Source organism: Anastrepha ludens, chromosome 6 (genome assembly GCF_028408465.1).
Source record: "Anastrepha ludens isolate Willacy chromosome 6, idAnaLude1.1, whole genome shotgun sequence".
In the NCBI taxonomy this organism is placed as follows: domain Eukaryota; kingdom Metazoa; phylum Arthropoda; class Insecta; order Diptera; family Tephritidae; genus Anastrepha; species Anastrepha ludens.
Genome location: NC_071502.1, coordinates 44,554,356 through 44,581,110, shown reverse-complemented (window position 1 = coordinate 44,581,110; position 26,755 = coordinate 44,554,356). Strand labels below are relative to the sequence as shown.

Below are 26,755 nucleotides of genomic sequence, written 5' to 3'. Positions count from 1 at the left end.
ATTTTTCTCAACTGCAGCTACTATAGAGAGTCTAGGAAAACAAACACCTCATTTGTATTGCAAAACAATAAAGAACTTTAAAATAGGCACTCGAATGTATGGAAACAAAAAAATAAAAATGCAAAAGCAAAGGAAAGGAAAGGAAAGGAAAGGAAAGGAAAGGAAAGGAAAGGAAAGGAAAGGAAAGGAAAGGAAAGGAAAGGAAAGGAAAGGAAAGGAAAGGAAAGGAAAGGAAAGGAAAGGAAAGGAAAGGAAAGGAAATAATGACCGAATGAAATAAAAACGAAACAGTTCCCGCTGAACTCATTACCTAAATCCAATTTTTTCAGAGTGCAACATTTTATGCAGGCCAATATCAGTAAACTATTCAGATTTTTTGGCCAATCCAAATCCAATCAGTTGCCTTACGAGTCTGTGCCTGAACTCTTCGTATTCTTAAAAAAAGTGGTTCTTTAGAAATTTGAAGCGTATTCCTCGAATCGCAGAGCATTTATTCTGAGAACGCCTTCCCTAACTCCGCAGCTCTAACATATATGTATAGTATGTGGATCTCCGCCTGACGGCTAAATAGCCAATAGTCCAGTGCCTCGTTAATACTTCTGTGAAAAGTCTTTTAGGCGTTTCAGAAAGCCTCAGTAAGCTCTCGGTTCTTCCTTCTTCATTTGTCAAGTGATAAAGTGAGTGCAGTTAGAATTTTCAAAAAAGCGATTTTTTTTAATGTACATATATTTAAGAATACACACAGACAATTTATTATCGTTCCGGTGAATATTTTCAAAGCTACACGCAAATTTGGAAAAAAATTATATCCTAATTACGTAAAGTGCTTTTCGAACTTTAAACGAGTTTTTCTCAAAATGCTGTTTTCAAAGTTTAGCTCGAAAACGGCTAAACCGATTAGTCTCAAATTTTAACACGAGCTTCTTAAATATATTTTTTAGTAATTAATCGATTTTTTCTCACCGATAAATATTTTGTTTTTATTAACAATAAAACAACAAAAAGCGAATTTTCAGCCTTCTAACTGTATATAACCCCTTAATTGTATATGTATTTGCTTTCGAGGTGTCATTTTGTGAGAAGTGTTTTTTCAGATATTTTTAGGGCAGAAAAATGTTAATTAATGCATTTGATTATCAGATTTCAATGATATACAGGGTTTACCATTCGCAATTCACAGAGAGAACGTCGGTTCGAGTCTCGGTGAAAGATCAAAATTAAGAAAAAGTGTTTTCTAATAGCAGTCGCCCCTCGGCAGGTAATGGCAATGATACTTCTGCCATGAAAAAGCTCTTCATAAAAAAATATCTGCCGTTCAGAGTCGGCTTGAAACTGTAGGTTCCTCCATTTGTGGAAAAACATCAAGACGCACACCATAAATTAGGAGGAGGAGTTAGGCCAAACACCCGAAAAAGGGTGTAGGCGCCAATTATATATATATATATATATATATATTTACAGGTCAATTAAAAGAATAAGTTAGATATGCAATTTTATATGAAAAACTAGACTGTAACTGTAACTTATTTTCTGAAGATCAAGTACCCGTTATGGAATCAATATTAGTAAAAATGTATAATTTGTTTGAATCAACACCAATTTTACTTGAAAAAATGGTGCAAGTTTGTTAAAATCAGGAAAGTAGCGAATATTTAAAACTTTTTTAACTTTTACCAATGTTTTTGAACCATGTTTCTAAATTTATTTTTTACACTTTTGCTCCGGCGATTTGTAAAACAGTCTTAATATTATATCACTAAGCGTCAAAACAGTCGCCCCGGTCTAATGTACGCACTTATATTATCAAATACATACAAACATACGTACAAAGTAAACGCCTCAGTTATCATTCTTGCATGCATACATATAAAGCTTACACAGTTAGGCCAAAATAAAATCGCATTATAATAAATTATTTCGCGCTCAAGTTTTTCCCTTACAACTTCTGTTAAAAGCTAAGCTTGCTTCATGTCTGCATACAAATACATACGCACACATTTATATACACGCAAGTATGCAAACCTATAGTTATACATGGAAGTTGTTTCATATTTTAAATCATCAAATTTTACCTTTCGAATTCTTTTCATTTAATAGGCTTCGCAGTGGTCTCACTCTTTATTTTCCCATTTCTGTAACTTTCGCGCTCGTACACCCCAACTTTTGTTTGACAGCAGCGCAACGAATTTCCAAAGAATAGGATGATTAAAGGATTTTGTTATTTCCTTTTTATTTGCCTTTTCTTGGTGAAATCCAATGCTTTGTATTGTCAAGGAAAAAGGGTATAAATAATTCTTTTCAAGTGCTCCTCCGAAAGAAAGTATTACAAAACGTAACACAATACCCAATAAGGCAAAGATCCTTAAAAAAAGTGCCAATAAGGCAAAGATTTAGTTGCTAAGGCATAATTCACAACCGAGTCGCTTAAAAATAATACATTTAAATTTTAAGTCAAATTTAATATATGTAAACCAAGGAGTTTTAAGCATCACTCCAAGCATTCACTCGGAGAATTCAAGTTACCAGAGAGGTGAGCGTGTTGCCATTACCATTAAATATATTAAAATCATTAACAACTGAAATAAAGGCCTACCTCCCTACCTCCACTTAACGTTTTCTTCTATTTTTGTGAATTTGCGTGACTGTAAAACCATTTCTCGTTATTCAGCGGCATGCTTCTTATCATCCGAACAAAGTAAGTCATAGCAAAAGTTTTATATTTTCGCGGCGTTGTTACCACATGTTAAATACAAGGTGGCGCAAAATTAATCCCCTTATATAGGATATAGGATTTGTATTTTTTGCTAATGAGCCATATCTGACACTTAACAAAGTATACAAACAGACAAGTAGCGCGCGTGTTAAGGTCAAAGTAAGTATTTTCATTACACAAAATCATTTTGTTTTTATTTAAGAATAAAATTTTTGTGCCACCTTATAGCAATAAATAAATAAAGAGATTTACCATGGTATCCTAGTCTGTGATTGCTATCGGCTATTAACTACATACATACATATGCACCTGTGGAGAGGTTGCCGAGGACTAGTTTTTTGCAGGCTAGTAGACAAGAAGCATTTTAAGTATGCAGATTTCAAGAGAAATTTATATGATGTAGATTTACAAGCAAACACCGTTGATCCCTATTAGGAGTCATATGTTTAATGATATACTTCACACTAAAAATATTTGCCCCGTAAATAATAATTTAAGATTTAAACACATAGGACTAATGAAAGCCGCTAATAAATATTTGCCTTTTGCCAGAGTAATCAATTCCATATTTTTTCTTTTCGCGTTTACAGAATGATGATGTGAAACAAGGGGACACACTCTCTACCGTCATATTTAACCTAGTTTTATATTTTGTAATCGGCGATATCTACGCTGGAGCTACCATTTTCAGGAAAAGCATTCAGATCTGCGGCTATGCTGGCGACCTTGCCATCGTTGCGAGAAACAAACGCATACCTGCTGCCTGTACGCTGGAGCTGATAGCAGTAAAGCTAGTCGGCCTTGAAGTTAATATCGATAAGACAAAATACTTCGTTAGGTCTTTAAGCGCCACACGATATGACAACCTGTAGGTGGGTCCGTTTCACAAAGTGGAGAGTTTTAAATACCTAGTGATAGACTACAAGGCGCTAATGTAAGTTATTTTGCTCACCTGAAGCTTCCCAAAAATAAATTACTATCGAGGTCGTGTAAGCAACAAACCTATCGGACGCTAATAAAATCAGTAGCAACATACGGCTACGAAGCATGGCTACTGACATCCAAGATAAAGAACTACCTTCTCCGCTTTGAACATAAAATTCTAATAATAAAGATATATGGACCAGTAAGGACAGCTGATGGGTCATACAGAATCAGATACGATAATGAGACCGACTGATATCAGCTCAAATAAAACGCGCTTCGTTAAAGTTCAGCAGCTGAGATGGTTTGGACACCTACGACGACAGCAGCATTACGAAAAGGACCTTCAACTCTCTTAGTATGCGTAGTAAAAGGAGCAAGACCGCCAAAAAGATGTGAGCGCTCTTCTGGTTGCAGAACAAATGAGCGATTCGATGTCAAGTTCTTTTGAACATTGTCGTAAATTTTGCTGAAAATTGCTTAGTTCGTAGGTTTCAGTGCGAGTATAATAGGAAGTAAAGTGAAAAAATACTTGGATGAACTCTTTTTAAAAGGGCGTGAAGCGGTCGCCGTAGCCGAATGGGTTGGTGCGTGACTACCATTCGGATTTCAGAGCCAGAATGTTGGTTCGAATCTCGGTGAAAGACTAAAATGCAGGAAAAGTTTTTTCTCACAGCTGTCGCCCCTCGGCAGGCAATGGCAAGCCTCCGAGTTTATTTCTGCCTTGAAAAAGCTCCTCATAAAAATATCTGCCGTTCGGAATCGGCTTGAAACTGTAGGTCCCTCCATTTGTGGAACTACATCAAGACGCACACCACAAATAGGAGGAGGAGCTCGGCCAAACATCCAGAACCAAAATGGTGTAAGCGCCAATTATATAGGTATATAAAGTGGAAAAATGTGAGAAACTGATAGTCTTAAAATCTATTCCAATTAATGTCGAAAATTTTGATATTAAGTTTCTTCAGTAAAAAATATCGTATATTTTGCAGTATTTTGCATTGATTTTCACTGGTCCACTGTGCATGTTTGAATATAAATCGAAAAGTTATGAAAATCTCATTATGAAACTTGCAGTCGTTACTGAGTGAAGTGAGGGAGCTTTTCAAATACGACCAAAACAAAATTTCAGACACGTCCACTTGTTCTTTGACTTATTCATTCATGAAATATCCATTTTCAAAATTTCGGCTGGACATTGCAAAAGAAATTCTACTAAATGTTAGTATTCCTGAATGCTCAACATGCGGAAGAACTTCTTTAGATAATACGCCATTGCGTTTGTTAGCAAAACAGAAAAATTCCTTGTACACAAAGTAAAAAAAAGCCCCAACGAAGATGTCAGGCATACACGAAATGGAATAAACGCAGTGAATTTGCATGGGAATGCACAAAACGTTTTATGGCACTGGACATTCCTGATTGTTTTGAAATATATCACACTCCACAAAATTATGAATAAAATTCTTTAAAATATTATTACTTTTATTTATATCGATTTAAATATTGCGACTATATGCTTTTGTGAAAAACACTCAGCTAAAATCTTTAATAGTAGAAATCACTCCAAGCACGGGCTCGTTATACTCTAAAATTCGTTTACACGATATAGTCACCGGTTCTTGTAAATTAATTTTCAGCGCAAGGGGTAAACGGCTACAAGGATATACAGTCCGCGAAAATGGACGATAATCGACTATCACATTGCGCTCACCCCGAAGACCACAAAGTAAGCTTTCCAATTAAGCAATACCATGGCGGCCACTAGTATGGATACGACCTTTTATGTGGTTTAAAAGATATACACCTCTATATACACCTCTCAAACACGCTTAATTAGCGAACTTTCGGATGAATGTTAACTTCCGGTCAGTTAGTACGGGAGAGATTAAATTCTAAGTCTGATTTTTTCAACCCTACCATTCAGTCAGCAATCGGCGACCATAAACAAAACGCGCTGAACAGACATTTTTTGAAATGTTGAAACGATTATGGGTTTGAACAAGAGCGAAAAATTCACTTTTAGTTTTGTTATTTATAATTTTTATAAACAATTCAGAGTATTCGCATTTATTAGCAATGTGCACTCGTCAAGTGAGTGCTAGCCCAATGTTGAGTGAACCAAGCTGAATTGGCGAATGACGTTTGTTTAGGTAATTCCTAACTTTTGTTTACACTCAATAAATACTTAACGAGCATTTCACAATATTTTATATTTAGCAGCGCGAACAATCTTTTTACTGCCCATTTAAGTGATCTTTATTGTGCTCAACGAAATAAATTATTTTTTTATGAGAACCATTTTGGGAAAGAGTTGGAAAAACTTTTGTAGTTGCAAGTAATTTATTGGATCTGTTTATTTTGCTAATAAATTTTTCGTTGCCACATTAGAACAATACGAGTTATTTTTACTAACTTCACATTTCGTTAAGGGGAAAGGTACTTGTAAAATTTCGAAAAAAAAATGTTTCTTTCATAAAATGTTAATATAATCCTTTAAGAATATGCCAACAAAATTTTAGAACGTAAATTTAAGTATTTCTTATATTATAGATCGTCAACAGTGACGACTCTATTCTTTGCGTTCGAGCGCTGGGAGAGGTATAGTTACGTTGTATTCAAACTTTAGTCGCGTTTTTCTCAAAACTATATTTTTCGAATTGGCGTACGCGATAACTCGAAAAGTTATTGACCGATCTCCTTAAAATTGTGCAAAATTTTTTTTATGATATTAGTTTCTATGTGAATTTACAATTCGAACATTTTTCGAAAAAATAATTTTTTCGAAGCAAAAATAGTAGGAAAATTCGCCCCAAAATTCCTATTTTATAAGAATTTTATTCCGTGAAATTTTTTTTTTCATTTATTGTTAATTCATATAGATATTACATAAATTAACAAAAAAGTTTTTGGTCTTTTGTATTCAGGTCACTGAAGCCGATGCTGCAATGCCCCGCTGCGACCTTCCTGGAAGAATTGAGTGTACATCCGCCATTTTAAATGATAAAAAAAAAAAAAAAAAATTTATAATATTTTAATGTATAAATAGACTGTATGCCAATTTTGAAAAAAATAAATTGACTTCTTCATTTTAAATAATTTTAATGAAGATCAGGGAAAATATGGCCGTTTACAGGTATCTGTCCCCTTAAGGGGGGAAGCTGGTCTAGAATTTTGAAAAAATCGAAAAATTTTTTTTTTGTCTTAAAAGGTGCTTTAGGGTCTTAGAAATAATATACCAAATGAGGGATGCCAGCAAAAATGTCTAAATGCCCAAATTTTTCATTCGACGGCAGTGCCTCGCAGGTATGCCCCGAACGCTACTTACAACTTTAAACGCGTTTTTCTCGAAATCACTTTTTTTAAATTGGCCGAAGACATAACTCGAACAAATCTTTACCGATTCTTACGAAATTTTGACAATACATTCGAAATACCTTTCTCCGGAGACGTACGTAGGATTTTTTATTTATATTACATAGTTTTTTTTTTTAATCAACAATTTTATGTCGTTCTTTATAGTGAAAATTGTAACTTTTTGTTCAAACGTGCACCATTTCGCAAAAAAACAAAATATCGAAAAAATCCTACGTACGTCTCTTTCTGTTGTTATATAGAAACTAAAAAAATTTTATTTTTTGATCCAGGACAAAAATTAAGGAGTTTACGTCTTCGGCAATGGACCCACTAGAAAAAAAGGCGCCTTAGGAGAACTGCTGGGCAGCGGCCATTTTGAAATAAAATCAGACGAAAAATTTTGTATTTGTACCATGAAAGCTATATTATTAAACCTATTTCACAGATTTTCGATTGATTCCTTTGTTGAGTCAAAATAAATTCATAAAATATGCCCATTTTTTGCGCTCTAGACCAGCTTCCCCCCTTAAGAGACAAGTCCAAGCACCTAGACAAAGTGTGTGTTAGAGGGCAGACTTACGCGTTAATTTATTGACCGCCATTTAGGGAACTAGGGAATTAAGGGAATTCTAAATGTTTTTTTTACTTTACTTACTTAAAAAACAATCGTAATATAATTAGCTGGAGATTTAGTTTATGGTTAGATATTTACGAAATGGGTATTTTTTAGATTGAACAAAGTTGAGTAGCATAAAAATCTAACAACGACTAATTCGCTGATATGGTAATGTTAATTGGGTGCCTAAAAACTGCAATTTGACTTCATTGACTGTTTTTTTTTTTTGGGCGCCCCGGTAACCCAAAGAGACTATTCAAGAATTGAAATATCAAATCCAAGTTGTCATTGGTGCGATAAGTGCAGAAACTCGCGCCAATGTACTGAAAAATTAGGTTAACAGAATGGGCTATTCTAAGGTCAGACATAAAACTCAATTAAATGAAATTATTAATGAAAAATATTCATGTTTCTTTCATAGCCAATCAAATCCAAAGCTACGACATCAGTAACCAGGCTGCTGCTTGTAAAGCATGGATCAGTGCCTTCCTGCTCCAAATATGAGAGGCAGATGCTGTTAAGCCTAGTGTGCGCATGTGCTAAGCGATTGTGCATATAATTACTGGCTAAATTACCGAAAAATAATCTACAGTATCTTTGTTTGGGAGAACAGATTGATGCTGAGAATTAATTTTTTAAGTTAGGTAAGGTAACATTAGGAGTGCATCGCCATTTAATCTCATATAGAGTACAAATTCCTTTGTGCACATGTGACTTCGCTGTCTTCGAAATATTTATTCATGAATACCAAACTCATACAACCCCCCTTCAACATAATATCCGGTTTTACTCAACGTAGAAGGGCTTCACTAATTGCAAAGCGCGTGGTAATGCTGGCCAAACTTTGTTAATACATAGTTCATAAGCATTATTAAAAATCGAAAACTATTACAAATATAATTAGTTCTCGCAACTTTAACCTTTTCTCAGTGTGCGTATAACCATCAGGCATTTCACTTCTGTGGGAGGCCATCGGAATTTACCATACAGCTTTGGCGACTCTAAAGCCAGTAATCTTAATGTTGGTTGTCCAAAGAATTTAACCCCACATGTGTACCTCCAAGGGCTAAAAAAATGGTGAAGGAGAGGAATGTGGTGGCAACTACTGTGTTTTTTTCTGTTTGGAATATCTGCAGAATTATCTGTTGGCTCAGCTCTTCGCTCAGTTGAAGCCAACAGAACGGGGCATTTTTTAACGCAAAAATTAGGTGGCTAAATTTTAGCGCATCCTGCGTTAAATCCCACCTACCGTGATGTTATTTGGTTGAAATAAAGAGCTTTGTTGAGTGTCAACATTTAAAAAGGAAGTTTAAGGAATTAGGCCACTGTAGAGATTAAAGACAAAAAAGATGCTTTAATTGATGCCTTAATACCTTAAGATAGTGTAAAGGTTAATTCGCTCAAAAAAATCATGTTTTTAATAAGTTTGTTTGGCGATACAGATAGTGCTATTTTATTAAGTCCACTTCCATATACAGTTTTTCTAATAGAAGCGCGACCGCTTAGAAATTCTTCGCCAGTTCGATTCTCATAAACTGCATTGTATGCAGCTGATTTCTGCACAAGCTGTGGAGGTAATCGGCTTCAAATCAGAAGAAATTGCTTTGATAACGGTTTGACCCTATTTATTTGTTTTCCTTTAGGTTTTTACTTAACCATTGCCCAAATATTTTCTACTTCTTTCAAACATCCTTCAGCTGATGGTTGTGTTTGGTAAATTTTATTCATCAAAACTGCATTCAAATTGGCAGTAAGCACAAATACACGGCCAAATTCTTTTTCGGAGTAGCAATTGCCTAATTCTTTTGTGTATTTGTATTAGCGCATGCAAGTGTTTTTTTTTAAATGTGTGACAATGAATGCAGCGATTTTTTCAATGTGCCCCGGAATTTGACGTCTTCTGATGGTGAACGCCCTCAAATCGTGTCTTTGGACACATTAATGCCACTTTTCCTTAAAACTGCTTCAACTTTACGCAACGTCAATTTCGGCTTCGCCACGAAAAAAAAAAATTATCTTTTGTTCTTACTTTGAAGAGGTTTCTTGTTTTACCTGGTCCGGGGAAGTCGTTTTTAACAAAGCTTTTAACTTTGGTATACCATTGCACCCATTTATTTATGAACGTCTTCGCCTTCTTCAAATAATTCGCTGCAGATGCACGTGACCTTTTTGGACCTTTCAGGTGTTTACAAAAGAATACTGCATCAAATCGTTTTACTTCTGCGAAATTTATTTCGTAAAAACAGCGTACGCTTTCTAAATTTCTTACAAAACTAGCAAATAATAAAGTGTGGTCAAATTTCAAGGGCCGATGTCGAATGTGAACCACACCTAAACGTAAAGTTTTTTCTGCATTTCATTTGACATTTGCCAATTTCAGACCAACTCAATTTGAACCATGTAAAGATATACAATCGAGCAACGCGTTAAAGTTATTCAGGCTCATTATGAAAACGGGCGTTCAAATCAAAATGCATATCGCGCACTTCATCTTCAGTGATGAGGCACATTTTCACCTCAGTGGATTCGTCAATAAGCAGAATTGCCGCATTTGGGCGAATGATAATCCAAAAGTGATTACCGAAAAACCAATGCACCCACAAAGAGTGACTGTTTGGTGCGGTTTATGGGCCGTATTTTTTCCAAAATGAGGCTGGTCAGGCAGTTACTGTGAATTGTGTTCGCAATCGTGAGATGATAACGAACTTTTTGTGGCCCGAATTGGAAGATACGGATGTGGACGATATGTGGTTTCAACAGGACGGTGCCACTTGGCACACAGCTAACGAAACAATGGCTTTTTTGCGCGAAAAATTTGATGGCCGAATAATGTCACGTCACGGCGATGTCAATTGGCCGCCAAGATCATGTGATTTGACACCGTTGGACTTCTTTCTTTGGGAGTATTTGAAAGAAAAGGTGTACGTCGATAAGCCAGCAACAATTCAAGAGCTAAAGGATGAGATAATTCGGCACATTAACGGGATAGAACCTTCATTATGCCTCAGCGCGAACGAAAATTTGGACCATCGGATGGAGGTGTGCTGCCGAGGCTGCGGCGACTATTTGGCCGATATTTTATTCCATACGTAATTCAGCTATATCAATATTATCATAATAAAGAGAAATGATAATAATTTCCTAACAGAATTGTATTTTATTCAAAATCCACACCGGCCCTTGAAACTTAACCACCCTTTACAACGCGAAAGGGATACTCCTATTTAGCAGCGGAACTTTAAGTTTGAAGTTTGCTAGCCACACTTCCTTTAGACAGACTGTATCTAATAGTGCAGCATTTGAGAAACTTTTTTTTTAACTTTTCATGGCAAATCATTAAGAATTGATCGAGTCACCGTGAAAATCCCGAAATGCTTCGTAAGAGTTTTTTTCCAGTGTTCATCGTAACTCACAACAGAATCTTCAGAATCAAAAACAAAAAAAAAAAAAATTTAAATGCATTTTTACTGCTGCTGCTTTTTGAGGTATCCCTTGGATGACTACTTTTTTAGATTTTTACTTGTTCACCACACCTGGAAGTCAAAAACTGTGCGTAAATACCTTACTAACCCAGACAGATTTTAACGATATATTCACTGTTACATTCTGCATGAAAGGGCGCATGACTTTCTCTCTTATTACATGGCTTTTTTTTTACAAAAATCAAAATATCAAAAAAATCTGCTGTATTTAATGAAAAACATTTTTTTGTTCACCAAATATTTAAAATTACAAGTGCATTGGGTCAGGCACTTATTTCATTGCTCACCAACTGATGTGATTGCTCATGAATTCAAAAACTCTAACTATGTTAATTTGATTGTCAAGATATAGCAAAAAAACCATGGCGAACTTTTTCTTCTCTTAAATTGGATCAACTGCGCATTTGTTGACTTTTGGAACTTAAACCGATTGCAGCTTAGGTACTTACAAAAAAAGAAGTGTTTTCGGACTTCTAAGAAAACAACAATAATTTGCCATACAACTAATATGAAAAAAGTCTTTAATTTTATTTTTGGCAGCACTTCGCTTATGCAAAGAGCAACAAATGTTTTTAGGTTGTGGCAGAATGCGAATGACGCGTAAAAAGAAAGAATGAAAATCTTAATTATATTAGATAACAACCTTGAAGAAAAAATGTCCAACTTTTTCTTTGGCAAAGTGTGCGAACTCTAACCCTTACTTTTCTAACACCTTTTTGGGACTTTTTCCGCTATTATTCCTTAAGGACTATATTTTCTCAAAGTTTAATATTGCCTACCTCAGCGCTTCCTTCCTCTCGATTCTCGTTATTTTGTGATTGCACCAACAACTTCAGTTTGGGACACTTCGGCTGGCGGCGTTCGTAGAGGCACGTCGACACTGTCACCTTCTCGCCGCCGGGATAGTCCACAAATTTGCGCCGCAATACCACCTCCACATTCTCGCCATCTGAGTCGCACGTAGATTCGTCAGCACCACCGCCACCAACACCTTGTAGTTGCTGTGCCGCAGATACTGATGCAGTTGTAGATGTTAGTGCTGTAGCCTGCATAGCAATGCGGTTTTCCATCGCCAGACGCATGGGATTCACATTCCGCGCACTGCTCGCACGCCGCAGTGGGCTATGCTGATTTGTGTTGGACGCGTGATGATTTTGATAATGTGGATGATGGATTTGTGATGTTTGTAATTGTTTTTCATGCTGCTGCTGCTGTTGTGGTTGCTCGAAGCGCTTCATGAGCTCCATCTTTTCCTCAACAGTCATATTGTTAATTCGCAATGTATTCGCATCCAAATTGCGTATCATATCGGCAATATCTGAGGCGAGTGTGCGTCCAGTACTGAGAGACAAGCGGGCCGAGTGAAACGTAAGATTCTGTGGAAGTGGTGTCATAATGTCAGCACTCTCCGCTGCAATATTTTTCTCATACTCGATCTCCTCAGGCGTTTTTGGTGTTAATCCATTTGTGTGCCCCAGAATGTAGTCATTAAGATTGGCGTGCGATGATGATAGTTGTGCTTTCACATCGACCCCACATTTGTTTTGTATATCCACTAACGGGCTTGAGTGGCGTTCGCTCGTTTTGCGATTAAGCGCCTTCTCAAAATTGAAAGCTTCCGTTTCGGGGAATGGCGAGCCAATTAAGTTAGGCCTTTCATCCTCGACAAAGGACTTGTACTCGGAAATGTAGCTACGTTCATCGTGCGCCTCAATGGATTTAGTCTTTGCATGGTGTGGCATGCACTTGATGTCCACCGCAGCTTCGCTCGTAACGTCCACATCCCCCTTTGCGCTATACCGATGTGTGTCGCTATCGTCAATATCTTTGCCGCAGGTTGTTGTGTTTATATGAGTGGCGATTTTTCTACGCGCACTTTTATCATTTGTGCTGTGTAACAGTTCCGCTTTGATATCATTTGAGGTGTTTTTTTTTTTGTCGACGCCAGCGTCAGTACGCATTTCCTTTAGCGCCTTTGGCGCAATGTTTGAGCTCTTGTTGACTTTAGTGAATGCTTTTTCCTCATCTTCGTCGAAACCCAATTGCTGTGGTTCCATTGCCGCTAATGGCGCTACCTTTTCCTTCCCTTTTTTCTTCGCTTTTTCTTTTTCCTTTTCATTGCCACACTCTTTCTTCTTTTCCTTTTCTTTTTCCTTCTCCTTATCCTTCCCTTTCTCGTTTTTCTTCTTCTTGCTGCTACCCAAAAATAGTCGAAATATACCACTACTTCGTGTGCTACTACGCGCGCTATTTCTATTTTCACCTGCCCCGCCGCCTTGGTAGCTGCATCTATAGACTACATCACTCATATCCGTAGAGCTCATCATCCCTACATCATGTTCAACCTTGCCTAGACTTGGTGACGTTGCGCTGCGCAAGAAGTATTTAGTCTTATTCTCCTTCTGCTTGACGACCTCGTTTCCTCGCTTATTTCTCGCCGCTATTCGCTCATTCAACACGCTATTGACGATACCATCGACGCGCTGTGGCTTCGCAGCATTGGTAATAATGCTTGTACTCGTACTGGTGGTGGCGTTGATTGTCTTATCGATATTATCGCTGCACTTATCTCTGCACTCCTTATGCTTATCGCTCGAAATGTTATTGGGTCGTTGCTTGTCTTTGACGCCGGCCGTTTGTGTGTTGGCTTTCTCGCTGTTCGCTTCACCGACTTCCCGCTCGTTACTTTCCCGTTCGCCAACATTGTCTAGATATGCACCACCATGACGCATATCCACTTCCGAAACGCCGTTCAAATACTCAACTTCAGTTGGAGGGTTTGTGGATTTTTGACGAAACACATTTGCGATTTTTACGAAACACTTATGCATTTTCTTATGCAAATTGTGTGGGGAAGTGATTCGTTAGAAGTTGACTGTTGATGCCAATTTTAAGGAGAGTATTTTCGCTGTTAAAACTATTTGATATTTATACTTGTAGGTTTGAAAATTGCATGTTGAATGCTTGAACACTTCAAAATTATAACGACTGTGAAAAAAACTTCCAGTAAATCAAAATTTTTTATTTTCCTAAAAATTTTTTTCGGACATTTAACTTATTTTAACCACAAATTTTTACTTCACCACATTTCAGTAAATCAAAACTTTTTATTTTCCTAAAAATTTTTTTCGCACTTTTATTTTTTTTTAACCACAAATTTTTACTTCACCACATTTCATTCACTTTGTATTAGTATCACTTTTGTTGCGCTTCGTAGAACCTACAAACTATTTCAAAAGTAAAAATTTTTAAATTTATTATGAAAAGTTTTTGCATTGATTATTTTGAATTTTTTCGAAAAAATATTTAACGCAAAATGTATATGTGTTTATTTATTTATTTTTCAGTGTCCAGTTGTTTTTATTATAAACACATATCCCCATTTTCACTGAATTGGTTAAAAAATCGCCTCTTTGCCAGATTTTTCACTTCTTACGTCAGCAATTCAGCCCGTCTCGAATAACGTCGCACGTTTCTCGAATAAATTGATAACTAGAAAAAAATTCCACCAGCTCTCTTTCAAAGTTTTAATCGCTTGCCAAACAATAACTTAACAGTTTAAATAGCTTGTAAGCACAGCCAACAACAAACCTTCAATCACTAAAATATCTATAAACTAATAGCGATATGTGAGTACCTAAGATTATAAGATTGCCCTGCAGGAACACAGCAAACTGGTGCACAGTGGCCATAATTTACGAAAGCCAAAATTATCTAGTAGCTGTGATTTTAGTAGATTACAGTGTCGCCATTCTCCATGGGGATGTAGAGGTACGCTCGTGTGCCCGGAGAACAATTACCTTCAGTAACTATAATTTGAAATAGAGACACCAATGAAACTTAAAAAAAAGTATTTGAAAATACAGAAAATGTATTCTTTAAATTTTAACTTCTCTTTTGATAAAATGTCAAGTTTCCGAACTCATGCAAAATTTCAGGGGTATATGTTTGATTATAACTTAAAAACTTATGGAAATCGCATTATGAAACTTGCATGGAGTACTTTGCATAGTCACAGCTATTAATAAAACTTATACACAATTCTGAGAGGGTGTGTGGTATGATGCACGGGCAGCAGCTGTCTGTTAGTTGACTAAATGACAGTCCAGAGTATTGTTTACAAGCGCGTGGAAGCATTTTGCCGACAGTAAACGCAAAGAAAGAAAATCAGTAATGGATTTCAAACTTAATTGTGTGATTGCTGGACTTAGTTGGAAAATCACAACCATCCGTAGCATCCGCCGCATACTGAAAAATTATCTCAAAGTCAAGCCTTACAAGATCCAAAAGGCACGAAAGCAGCCACAAGTCAGACTTGAGAGAGCGATGGAGTTGCTTCGCTCAGCCGAAAGCGGTCAATTTCTGAAGTGAGTGTTTTTTGACGAGAAAAGTTTTCGAATTGAGCAATTCATAAACTCCCAAAACGATAGGCTTTATTTGCCCAACAGTTTATAAGCGAATTTGAGTCATCGATTGACCAGCAGGAGGCAGCATTCGCCACAGCTAACGGTTTGGGCCGCTGCAACCACAGATGGGCGCTCTCCAATCATTTTCATCGAGCCTGGCGTCAAGGTAAATGCGAAATATTATCGGGAAAGTATTCTGGAGGTTGCTTTGAAGCCGTTGGTAGACAAATATATAGGCGGCAGAGGTTTACAATTTTTTTAAAGCCCGTTTAAGTTTGAATTTTACGACATTATTTTATAGGTCCACAGACGATTTAGTGCTATCGAAAATATGTTACTTTTTTAACCCTCCGTCTGGCCAGACTGGCCTTTCGAATTTGTACACGAATTTAACATATTTCTATTACAGCTAACGACTTGAGCTACCTGGAAGCCTAAAATTTAATTTTCTATCGACTTAAACTTTTAAAAAGGATCCTCAAACAGGATTCGCGTGCCCAATCGAAGGTTTTAAATGGCGGGTTAATAATGCTAATAAAGGGTTTTCCAATAGTAAGTGTTATTGGTGAATGGATTGCGCTATCGAGAGATGATTAATGATTTTTTACAGCCGGAATCGGATGGTATTGATCTGGGCAACGTTTATTTTCAACAAGACGGCGCCACGTGCCACACAAGCAACGAAATCATTGATCTTTTACGGTAAAAGTTTGCGGACCGTGTTATCTCTCGAAGAGGTGATTACAATTGGCCACCGAGATCTTGTGTTTTAACACCTTGTAACTTTTTCTTTGGGGCCAAGTGAAAGAGAAGGTCTACATCTAAAGCCCAGGGTGGATTCAAATCCTCAAAGATGGAATTTGTGAGGCTATTGAGGACACAGGGCAGCCACTTTGCAATTGGGTTATGGAAAATTTCATGAAAAGGATATTGTCCTGTAAGTCCACTATTAACCTTCCTCTTTATAATGAAATAAACATCCGATCATGTATTTAAGAAAATAGCAGTTTTCTTTGAATATCAAAATAACACCTCTGTTTGGAAAACTCAATATTATAAAGATACAGTCAAATCAAATCTGAGCAAGACTTCCTTTCCTCAGAACCGAAGTTTTATATTGTAATAGGAATGTAGATCGTCATATGAGCGCTTCCATGTACAGTAATCCAATTATTTTGGGCATTGTTGTCAATTCTTTTAAAAATTTTAAACTTGGTTTATTTGTAGGTTTGAGAGAATAAGAAATAAGCCGAAAAGATTTATTAACTTTGAGATTTATTCAATGGTGAAATTTCGGATAGAGTTTTTTAAGTGAAATATTGGGTAGTCGAAAAAGTCTTTTCGTATTTTGTCAATAGATGTCGTTGGAGTCATCTATCTCCAGTGCTGCCAATCACATCATGTCATGTCATATGGTGTTAGAAAGGTTACATTTTAAGCTTCATTTAACAAAAAAAAAAAAAATTAAATTCGGAGAAGTTGAAAAAAAGTTATAGCTGTTCAAAAATGAGGGGAAATAATGAAGGAATTCGCTATATTTTGAAATTTTTTTTGTTTTGAAATACAATATATTCAGTTCTTTTGCACATTTATATATATATATTTTTGTAGGATAAAAAAAATACTTTCTAAAAAAAAAATTATTTTGTATTGAAAACTTTTGGAAAAACTATTTCTTTTCACCTTTGAAGATCACCCTTTCTCAGATTTCCCTTAGTTGAATCTATGCGTCGTAATTTCTGTAAGTTTCTTAATAGAATCCCCATAACTTTTCGAGTTATATTTAATAACTCACAGAAGCTTAGACCTGGTAGCGTGCAGGTGTGGCCGCAGAAAGAAAATAAATGATAAACCTGGTGAGAAGTTACTATTAAATGGTTGAAGTAAAGCAAATAGAAAATAAGGAGATATTCAATTTGGCACATGGCTAATATCCCTGCGTGATATTTCCTCAGGCGCAGTTAAAAAGTGATGTTTAAGATGCTAATTTTGAGCCACGGAAATTTCAAAGGAAGCTATTTTTATTACACAATTTTTTTTTTTTAACTTGAGAAAGATTCTGAGGAAAAATGTTACCACCCGAAATATTGTTGAACGAAATATTCTTGGTGTGTGCGCATAATAACCTCAAAACTATGATCGCCAAGCAATCAATGCCGAAATGCTTTCGCTTCATAATCCTTTTAAAAGCTAACTCGAAATAGACTTGCAGTCCTGTTGATTTCCATCGGACAATGGTTGGTTAAGACACCCACTACTAACAATAGTGGCAAATTTATTATTCTTAGAAGTTTACTCAAATGATTTCAGTGCCCCTATCTAACTTAAAAGAAGAGTTTTGTAAATGAAAATAAAAATTGGTACATACAATTTTTTGTCTAGGTATGGGTAGACATCTATGAACTAAAGGTGATTCATTAATTACCTTCAAAATACATAGATCACTTCCCTACCGGGCTTGCATTCAAAAACAATTTATATGTACATATGTACCCACATATTCGCGCGTATGACCACAAATCGATCTAAGTCATTTGAACAGATGTTAATATGTTTTATCGCTCGTATAAAAAATGTTCAAGTATTATTTTTTAATAGATGTGTATGTACGAGTACATGCCTTTTCTTTAGTAATTTTGCTTAAGCAAACTTTGCTTCTTGTGTTTGTTGTAATTTTCCAGTATGCAGTTACGAATACTTCTATATATACAAAAGACAATCAAAACCAACACTCTCATGTTGCCATCAATCCATTTGGTAAAGTGTTGTTCTCTTAACGAGAGCACAATTGCCAGCTGAATATGTATTTTATTAACAAATGTACCTGTTTCTGTTTGTTGGTATGTAAAGCCATACATATTTGTGTATGCTCTCTATTATTTGCGGTTATAAAAAATATTACCTAATTCCCAAAAGTTTGGCTTATTGTTGATCTTACGTCATTATTTTTTTTAGTAGCACCCGCTGTGCATAATAAAATACTTCCTCAAGTAGGTCGAAGAAACGCTGCGTCAAGCATGACAAGCGGATATGATAACTAATACCAGTATGAGGATTTGAAGTAAAAATTCTTGACGATTTTCATTCAAGACGATGTGTTTCGAAGCCAGTTCTTTCGCAGATTTGTCGTATGTTACAGCGTTCAGAAATAGAGATAGAAAACAGAAAACTCAATACGTTCTTCGATATCACTACGACCAAACTGAAAATTCGGCACAGTTCCCAACAAATTTGTGCTATTTATGGACACAATATAAAATGCACCAGTAATGCAGTGGTTCCAGCGATTCCGCTCTGGTAATACAATCATCGAGAGCATGGACGTGAGGCTCTATAACATTCACATGTCGCAAGGCATTTAAAAGTTTCAGAACGAATTTCTTAGGCAAGCTTTGCCCACCTTTTATATGGAACTGTGCTAAGATATGTATCTGATTTTATTAATTAATCTCATATGAGTAGCTCATCTTGAAAAAGGCAACCCAATTCTCAAACCGGAAAAGGCAACTGACAATAATGAGGTCAGTTCTTCTCTTTGAATAGATATACTTATATACTTATACATTCTGTCAAAAAAAATATCCGAAATTGTTAATTTAAAAAGCACGTGCTGGAATGTTGGCACAACTGTCCTCTATAGTGTCGCAGAGTTTGAGCGTGATCTGCCAATTAGCTTGTGTTTGGCATTTAATTATATCAGTCACCACAGGTGTGCTCTGCGATTTTCACTTGGGATAAAAATATCGAACAAAGAATTTGTCTTTTTTGCGTTTTGAATGGGATTTCGAGTGCCAAATCATTGAAAATATTGCAGAAAGCCTATGACGAGTGTGATTTGTTAAAAACACAGGTCCACGAGTGGTATAAAGCTTTTGCAGAGGGTCGAGAAGACGTGAAAGATTTGCCCCGATCTGGTCGCCCATCAATATCTTCAGTGAATGAAAACGTCGACAAAGTCAAATGCCTCAAATGGTGCTGGAAAACCATCATTTAAGTTTGAGGGAAGTGGCTCGTGACCTTAGCGTGGCTCACGAATCAGCGTGGCTGCTCGACTCGTTGCAAGAGTGTTGAATTTCTTTCAAAAAATTTATCGGAAGAAGGTGGCTGAAGACATGCTTAAGCAAGTGAATTCGGACTCAACGTTTATCCAGCGCATCATAACAGGTGATGAGACGTGGGTAAATGAGTTTGACATGCAAACTAGTCAGCAGACGGCTGAATGATGCTATCCACATGAGCCGAAACCTAAAAAACCACGTCAAAGCCGGTCAAAAGTGAAAGTCATGCTACTCGTTTTCTTTGTTTATCGTGGTGTTGTGCACGCGGAATTCATTCCAAATGGTTCTACAGTAAATAAAGAATATTATTTGGGAGTTATGCGTCGATTGAGAGAGAATGCGCATAGGAAACGGCTCAATTCGGGGAAAGAAAACTCATGGATATTGCACCATGATAACGCACCGTCTCACAAGCCTAATATTGTGAACACTTTTTTGATCAAAAACTCAACAAATATTATCGAACAACCACCGTATTCAACGGATTTAGTCCACTGTGACTTTTTCCTTTTCCTAAAATTTAAATTGCCACTCTACGGACGCCGTTTTGAATCGACAGAGGCCATTAAGGAAAACTCGCTGAAGAGGCTGAAGAAGATATCTTCAAACGCGTTTAAAAGGACTAACCGGTATGAGTATTGCTTTGAATGGAGCATATTTTGAAGGCGAAAAAATGATTTTTCTAACCAACCATCAGCCTGTTTGCCTTTTTTTAATTTTTTTTAGGGGACCAAATATTGGCAAGTTATGGTTCCTCGTCTTTAGCAAATTACTCCAAATATAAATTATACATTTTTACTCCATCACATTGTGTATTTCTTAGTTTAATATTTAATTTACTCTGGCATTGAACATTTTTATGCTCCCTCCTATCGACCCTAGTGACTTTTTGTCGCTATTCTACCACAAACAACTTGTTTACTTTAATAGTCATTTATTATCTCTATTTTTTTTTTATTCAATTTTAATAACTTTTTTAATTGATGACATTTTACAACTATCAACTTTGAACTGAATTGTGCTTGCAAATCACCAGTTGTTCTTCCCATAAACTAAAGCAAACACTACGATTTATTATTTTACTATGCCGTAACAGGGGATCAGCAAAACTAAAAGCTAAAATATATGAGTCAATTCGTTTAAAAAGAACGAAAAGAAAGATACGGTTTGTCACAAAAAATACCAAAAAACAGAGACAAAGTTAATCGCTTACTGAAGTTTCGCCCCCGCTTATGAAAGATTTTTTTTCACAAATCGACATGCTTGTGTGCCGGTCTCCTGTGCCCGTTCATGAGAAATATCGTTAGTATTTTCAATGGAATACGTGGCAGTTTGTCGAATGAAAAAAAAAAAATTATAAAAACACAAATGTAAAATTTTTGAAAAATTGAACGTAGAAGTTTGCCGAATTAAAAAAAAAATTTAAAAATAAAAAAGAAAAAATTAAAAAAAAAAAAAATTTTTTTTAGTCTTATAAAATATAAGAAAATCCCGCAAATTAGCGAATTTACCCATTATAAGAGCGTGATTTTAGATGCATATACATATGTACATTAGGGCGGGTAAATTTTTTTTAACATCGTGTCTAGAAGAATCTAACAGAGAAGAGCCTATTAGAGCATGTCTCTAAAGTCAATTTTGCGCCCCCCCAAATTTTAAAAGAAACTATTGTTCTTAAAAAAAAATTTTTTACATTCGAGAAAGATTTTGAGGAAAACTTTTACTATCAAAAAGATTTTTTGAACGATTTTCGCGATTTTGAGAATGAACTACAAGGCTGTTCCTGTTGATTTTTTAAAATTTTATTAATTTATGTGAATGCATAAATTTACAATTTTTTTATTTTAATGTGATCCATAATTAATTTCAGTAGTGAACTGGTCTTGAAATTTTGCCAAAAGCAGCTGTATTAGCTTTTTCCCTAGTAAGTATCCAATTGCGCTAATATTTTCTTAAAATTTCTAGTTTTTCTTTTCATCGCTGTATATTAAATATATATAAAAAATGTGTGAATTCCGCAAAATAAAGTAAATAAGTATTTCATTTCAGTATTTCACTGCATGGAAACGTGCAAATATGTGCTAACCCTATGCCATTCGCACTTTATCACTCAAAAAAGAAATAAAGAAAAAAAACATTGTTATGATATTTATTGTTCAAACAATGTTTTACGTCACTAATTATTGCGCTGAATAAGCAAATTCCAAAAAAAGTTTTTTTTTTCTAGCAACTTAAATCCTTTTTTGTGGCATCACATAGCGTTGGCTTTTCGTTTTTCGTGATTAATGGCCGGAATTAAATTTATTTATTTTAAGCTTTTTTGACAAGCAATGGCGGTAAAGAGGCGAAAATGTAAAAAAAAAATTTAAAAAAGGTGAAAAGCAAGTAAAGTAAACAAAGTAGACAGTCAGACTTTCCGAAGGTAACAGCGAAAAAGAAAAGTGTGTGACAAAATTGAAAAAAGAAAATTACAAAACCCGAAACACGAAACACGATTTCGCGGCCTGCATTCGAGACGATGAACCACTTAAATTGTAATATTATTTGTTTTGCAGCAGGCGGGTGAAGACAGCAACTGAAATGCTTTCACTTGTCTCGCACAGCCTTGGGACGTATGCGAAAATTCAAAGAAAAAAGCGTATGTATGCGCGGACGGCTTTTTCACGTAAGTATTGCACCCATTACAGGCGTGACGATGTTGATGAGCTCATTTAAATAAAGTAAACAATTTCAACTGAATTATTTTTAACTTTTTAACACCAAATTATTTGAGCTGGCTCTTAACATACGCACACACGCCAACACATAGGTGTATATTTCTATTATTTTCTCAACCGTTAACTGCTTTTTTGTTTCATTTTTCTATTTCTTCCGCTTTAAATTTTTAATTTCTTTTATTGCTTTTTTTTTTGTTTTTTAATTTGGTATATTTTTTTAACTTTATTAAATTTTTTTTAACTTTTTAAAATTTTTATATATATTTAATTTTAAAAAAAATTTTTATGTATACATATTTCATTTTGTCAAACATTTATATGATCCTTATCACTCATATCACAAAATTGTAGACATTGTCAGGTATGTCTGTATGCGTATATATCAATGCACTGTTCACTGTTCAAAGCTCACTATTCACTTAGCCATCTCTGCTATCACTGCGGCCAACACTTCTTCCGGCAAGTTGTTCAGCGCTTTACGGATCGCCGCCAGCGCTCTAATTGTTATGCCAATTGATTTAAGCGACTTACCGTTGTAGGTGTAGGTGTTGTTGCGCATGAATCACATGCTGGTATTGGTGCTCGTACTAAAGCTCTTCGGCGTGTCTGTTAATAAGTACTACAACTACATATACACATGCACACATTTATACGCTGATCTTGTAGGTGTGGTGCGCCCTATTGTTAAATTCATTGTTGTTGGAACGTTGTGAAAACAATTTTAAATAATTTCAAATTGCAATTTGCAACCGCTTGCTCTCACTGCTACTCTTTGCTCTCATAGTAAATTTTGTAAAATTTTCTATACATTTTCAGTTTCTTTATTTTGTTTTATTTTGCCTTCTCTTCACTTGACTTTGATTGACAGTGATAAGATCCGTTATCAACAAGGGTACTAACATGTGTGTATGTGTATCTAATATATATGTATTGAAGTCAATGAAAAAAAAAGAAAAATAAAAATGTCTCTGAGTCAAGATTTTTGAGTGACGAGAGCGCGATTAGAAGCATACAATTGATGTTATAAATTTCATTACACAAAGTATGCGCTGGATTTCAAAACGGAAATGAAGTATTTCTAATCACCCGAATCGTTGCTAAAATCACATCGTTTGCTTTGTATTTCAGTAGTAGACAACATTTTAAAAATGCCGTTAAATAACTCAATAAATGCGAATCATTTTCGTCACGAAATAGTAATCATACATTACGGTTTTGGTTGACGTCACGCGAAAACTTCATCACAAGAGTTCTTTTTTATTTCATATCAGGTCTGATTGTGCTTACTAATAGGCTCGTCAGAAAGAGTACGTTGCAGCACCGCATTTGACTGAGTAACGAATTCATTGTTCGTACGCTGGTCTTGTCGGAACGAAAAAATACCGCCTACGTCACAATAGGTGCCATACAACATAGAACAGCTGATTTGTATGGCAAAAATTTTATTGTGGCACCCCTTTGCGTTTTGTACGACCGCATTGCCGTAACGGATTGAAAAACATTAAAAAAAATGCATATATTACTTCGAGGAAAAATATATCCAATATTTTTGCGTAAAATCTTTGCGCAAATGGTTTAAAACTGTTTAATAGTCGCTCTCTAGCTGCTGGGCGATGCTACGAACACTAACATGCCGGTCAATCTCAAATATTTTTGTGATTTTATCAACATTATCCACATTTTTTTCAACATCAAAAATGCCCGAACGGAATCCACGAAACTAAAATTGCACATAACAAAATTGTTACAGTATCGGAACCATAAACACCATTCGCAATTTTAGCAGCCTGACTCGCATTTTCGCCTTTATTAAAGAAAAACTGTAAAATGTACTGAATTTTCTCTTTGCTGACTTCCATTGTTAGCACCCTGTAACTTACAACTGAATAGAACAAACAAAAAACAGCCCAAAAGTTTTTTTTAGTGTGAAATGTTGCCTTGACAACGAACATACACTTTAAATTGTTTGATAGTTACTTTGCGAGATATCGATCACTACAGCCGTCTACCGAGAAAAAAATGGGAAATTATATATAAGTATGTAAACTATGGTATGTAGACGGTGAGTCTACTTTTAGCTCCTTTGGTCACTCGCACATACTACCGTCAGCTCTGATAATTGCTTAAAACAACATAATTTTCCATACATACGCAGGCATAAAAAAAATATACCCTATGATCACAAAGTACTGGGAATGTTTAATTTAAACAGTAAGACACACATTTGTCACTATTTATCAGTTTTGAAACGTTAGAGAGATGCTGTACGTCGCAAACGGCCGGAAATGTAGGCAAACAATTCTTGGATTTTGCGTGATGATAACGCGCCATCGCATCGAGCCCAAATTGTGCTGAATTATTTGACCAAACATCAAGTAAATACCATCGTGTAAGCACTACATTTACCTGATATGGCCCCGCGCGACTTCTTTTTGTTTCCCACTTCGTGTTTGTTTGTTACCACTTCGTGGTAGGAGATTTCAGTCGATAGAGGAGATCAAAGAGAATGCGACGAAGCAGCTGAAGGCCATCCCTACGCCGGCCTGCCAGGGGTGCATGGAGGACTGGGTTAAACGTTGGCACATGTGTTTTGCTTCAGACCGGTTATAAAATAAATTTGCCTGGAATTTAACTCTGTTTTGTTTTATTTAAACATTTCCGGTACTTTCGGATCATAGGGTATGTAAGTATGTACACAGCAGCGAGCGGGTTTAGCGCTAAAAAAAAACACTTTTTTTTCAATTTTTTACAGAAATATGGCTTAAGATACTTTAATAAAATCAGTTGCATGTTATTGCACATCTTTTCAATAAGTTTTTAAAAAATATTAATAATAAAATATTGACAAATAAGCCCATGACAGAGTTTTTTTGGAGATATGTTTTTCGAGAGGTGCTCTGCGGTGCCAATCGGCATTCGTCGTAGAATCATCTGAAACTAAAAAAGTCGAATTTTTCAGTTAAAGTATGACGTAATGCTCCCCCCTACATTAATAAAATTTTATTTTTTTCATTTTTGTAGTTTTGGTGGCAAAAAAACGTAAAACGAGCATTTTTGGCGAAAAATTTCGCCATATTTGTAAGTGAAAAACAACCTTACAAAAAAATAAATAAAAAAAAAACAGTGTAGGGGGGAGGTATTTTTGATTTAGAAAACGTGTGCCAAATTTGAAAAGAATCGGTTGAATAGTTTCGGAGTTGTGATTGGCACCGACTTTTAAGAAGTCGTTTCGGGAAAAACGCGTTTGAAAAAATGACTCTGAGAAATTATCGATGCTCCGCACTCGAGGTAGAGTGCCTACAAAGGCTATAACTTTGAGAGTTCTGCTCCGATCCACTTAAAATTTTGACACAACATTCTTGAAATGATTTACTATAAGATGAGTGAAGAAAAAAAATTTCGATTTTGCGACCCTACCCCCCCCCTTAATGAAATACTTTGAAGGATTGTTAAGGAGGTTGTGTTTAAATTTACATATCAAATAAATCACCAACAATTTGTGGGTACTTTTTGCACAAGTCGTTGCTTATGAGTTAATGATGGAAAACATCTCTACATATTCTGGCGGATTGCTTCGCGCGAATTGCGCATAACTTTCAGGTAATATTGCTTATTGACCGTTTTACCCTGTGACAAGAACTCATGATTCACAACGCCCCTGCAATCGAAGAAAAGGGTAAGCAAAGCTTTTACATTCGACCGAAATTGACGCGCTTTCTTCGGTCATGGTTCGTGCGGCAGCTTCCATTAAGATGATTGAGCTTTTGGTTTCCACGTCATGGCCATAAACCCATACAGAGTTCAACATCTTATTAGCAGTGTTCATGCGATGCTGCTTTTGGTCGAAATTTGGCAGTTTTGGTACGACTTTTACGGCGACCCGTCTCATGCCCAAATCATTGAAAAAATCGAATGGCACGAGCCAATCGATATGTCTAGGTCCTCAGCAACTTCTTTAACGATGATTCGACGATTGGCCAATACCATTTTCTTCACTTCATCAATTTTTTCGTCATTCGTTGTTGAAGTGCTCGAGCTTCCGACACGCTTTTCGTCGTTCACATCTTCTCGGCCTTCTGATAACATTTTGTACTACCGATAAACGTTGTTTTGGTCCTAAGTAGCTTCTCCGTATGACACAGTCAACATTCGGAATGCATCCGCGCACTTAATTTCGTTTTTCACACAAAATTTGATACAGATTCTTTGATCCATCTTTTTTAATAGGTAAACATCGAAGACGAGCCGAAACACGTGCAAGCAAGGCAGCTGTCAACAATTAACTGAACATTCAAAATGGCCGAACTCGTCGGCATGAGTACCAACATATCGCCACAAAAGATCGAAATTCGAATATACGTAACCGGCGAAAATTCAAAAATCGCGATACGTTTTGAACACACCTCGTATACGCTGAACCACTGCTGTAGCTACTTACAGTTTTCTATTGTCAGCGCAAATATTTTCAATCGAAACAGAACT

At 36.0% G+C, this 26,755-nt stretch overlaps 1 protein-coding gene across 14 annotated transcripts in view; it reads right to left on the bottom strand.

The window, feature by feature from the left end:
- The window catches only part of LOC128867594 (high affinity cAMP-specific and IBMX-insensitive 3',5'-cyclic phosphodiesterase 8), a 422,601-nt gene that overhangs the window by 48,347 nt on the left and 347,499 nt on the right, over positions 1-26,755 (bottom strand). For 2 of the 14 annotated variants that reach the window (XM_054108965.1, XM_054108967.1), the window contains exons 1-2: positions 22,567-22,720; positions 11,872-14,319 (exon numbers count right to left, since the gene is read on the bottom strand). The exons of 11 other annotated variants lie outside the window; for them this stretch is intronic. In XM_054108965.1, coding sequence (XP_053964940.1) covers positions 11,872-13,923 — 2,052 coding nt within the window. In that variant the 5' untranslated portion in view covers positions 13,924-14,319; positions 22,567-22,720. Of the gene's footprint in view, positions 1-11,871; positions 14,364-22,566; positions 22,721-26,755 lie in introns of those variants that run through there. One more of the 14 variants, XM_054108966.1, reaches the window with a different exon arrangement.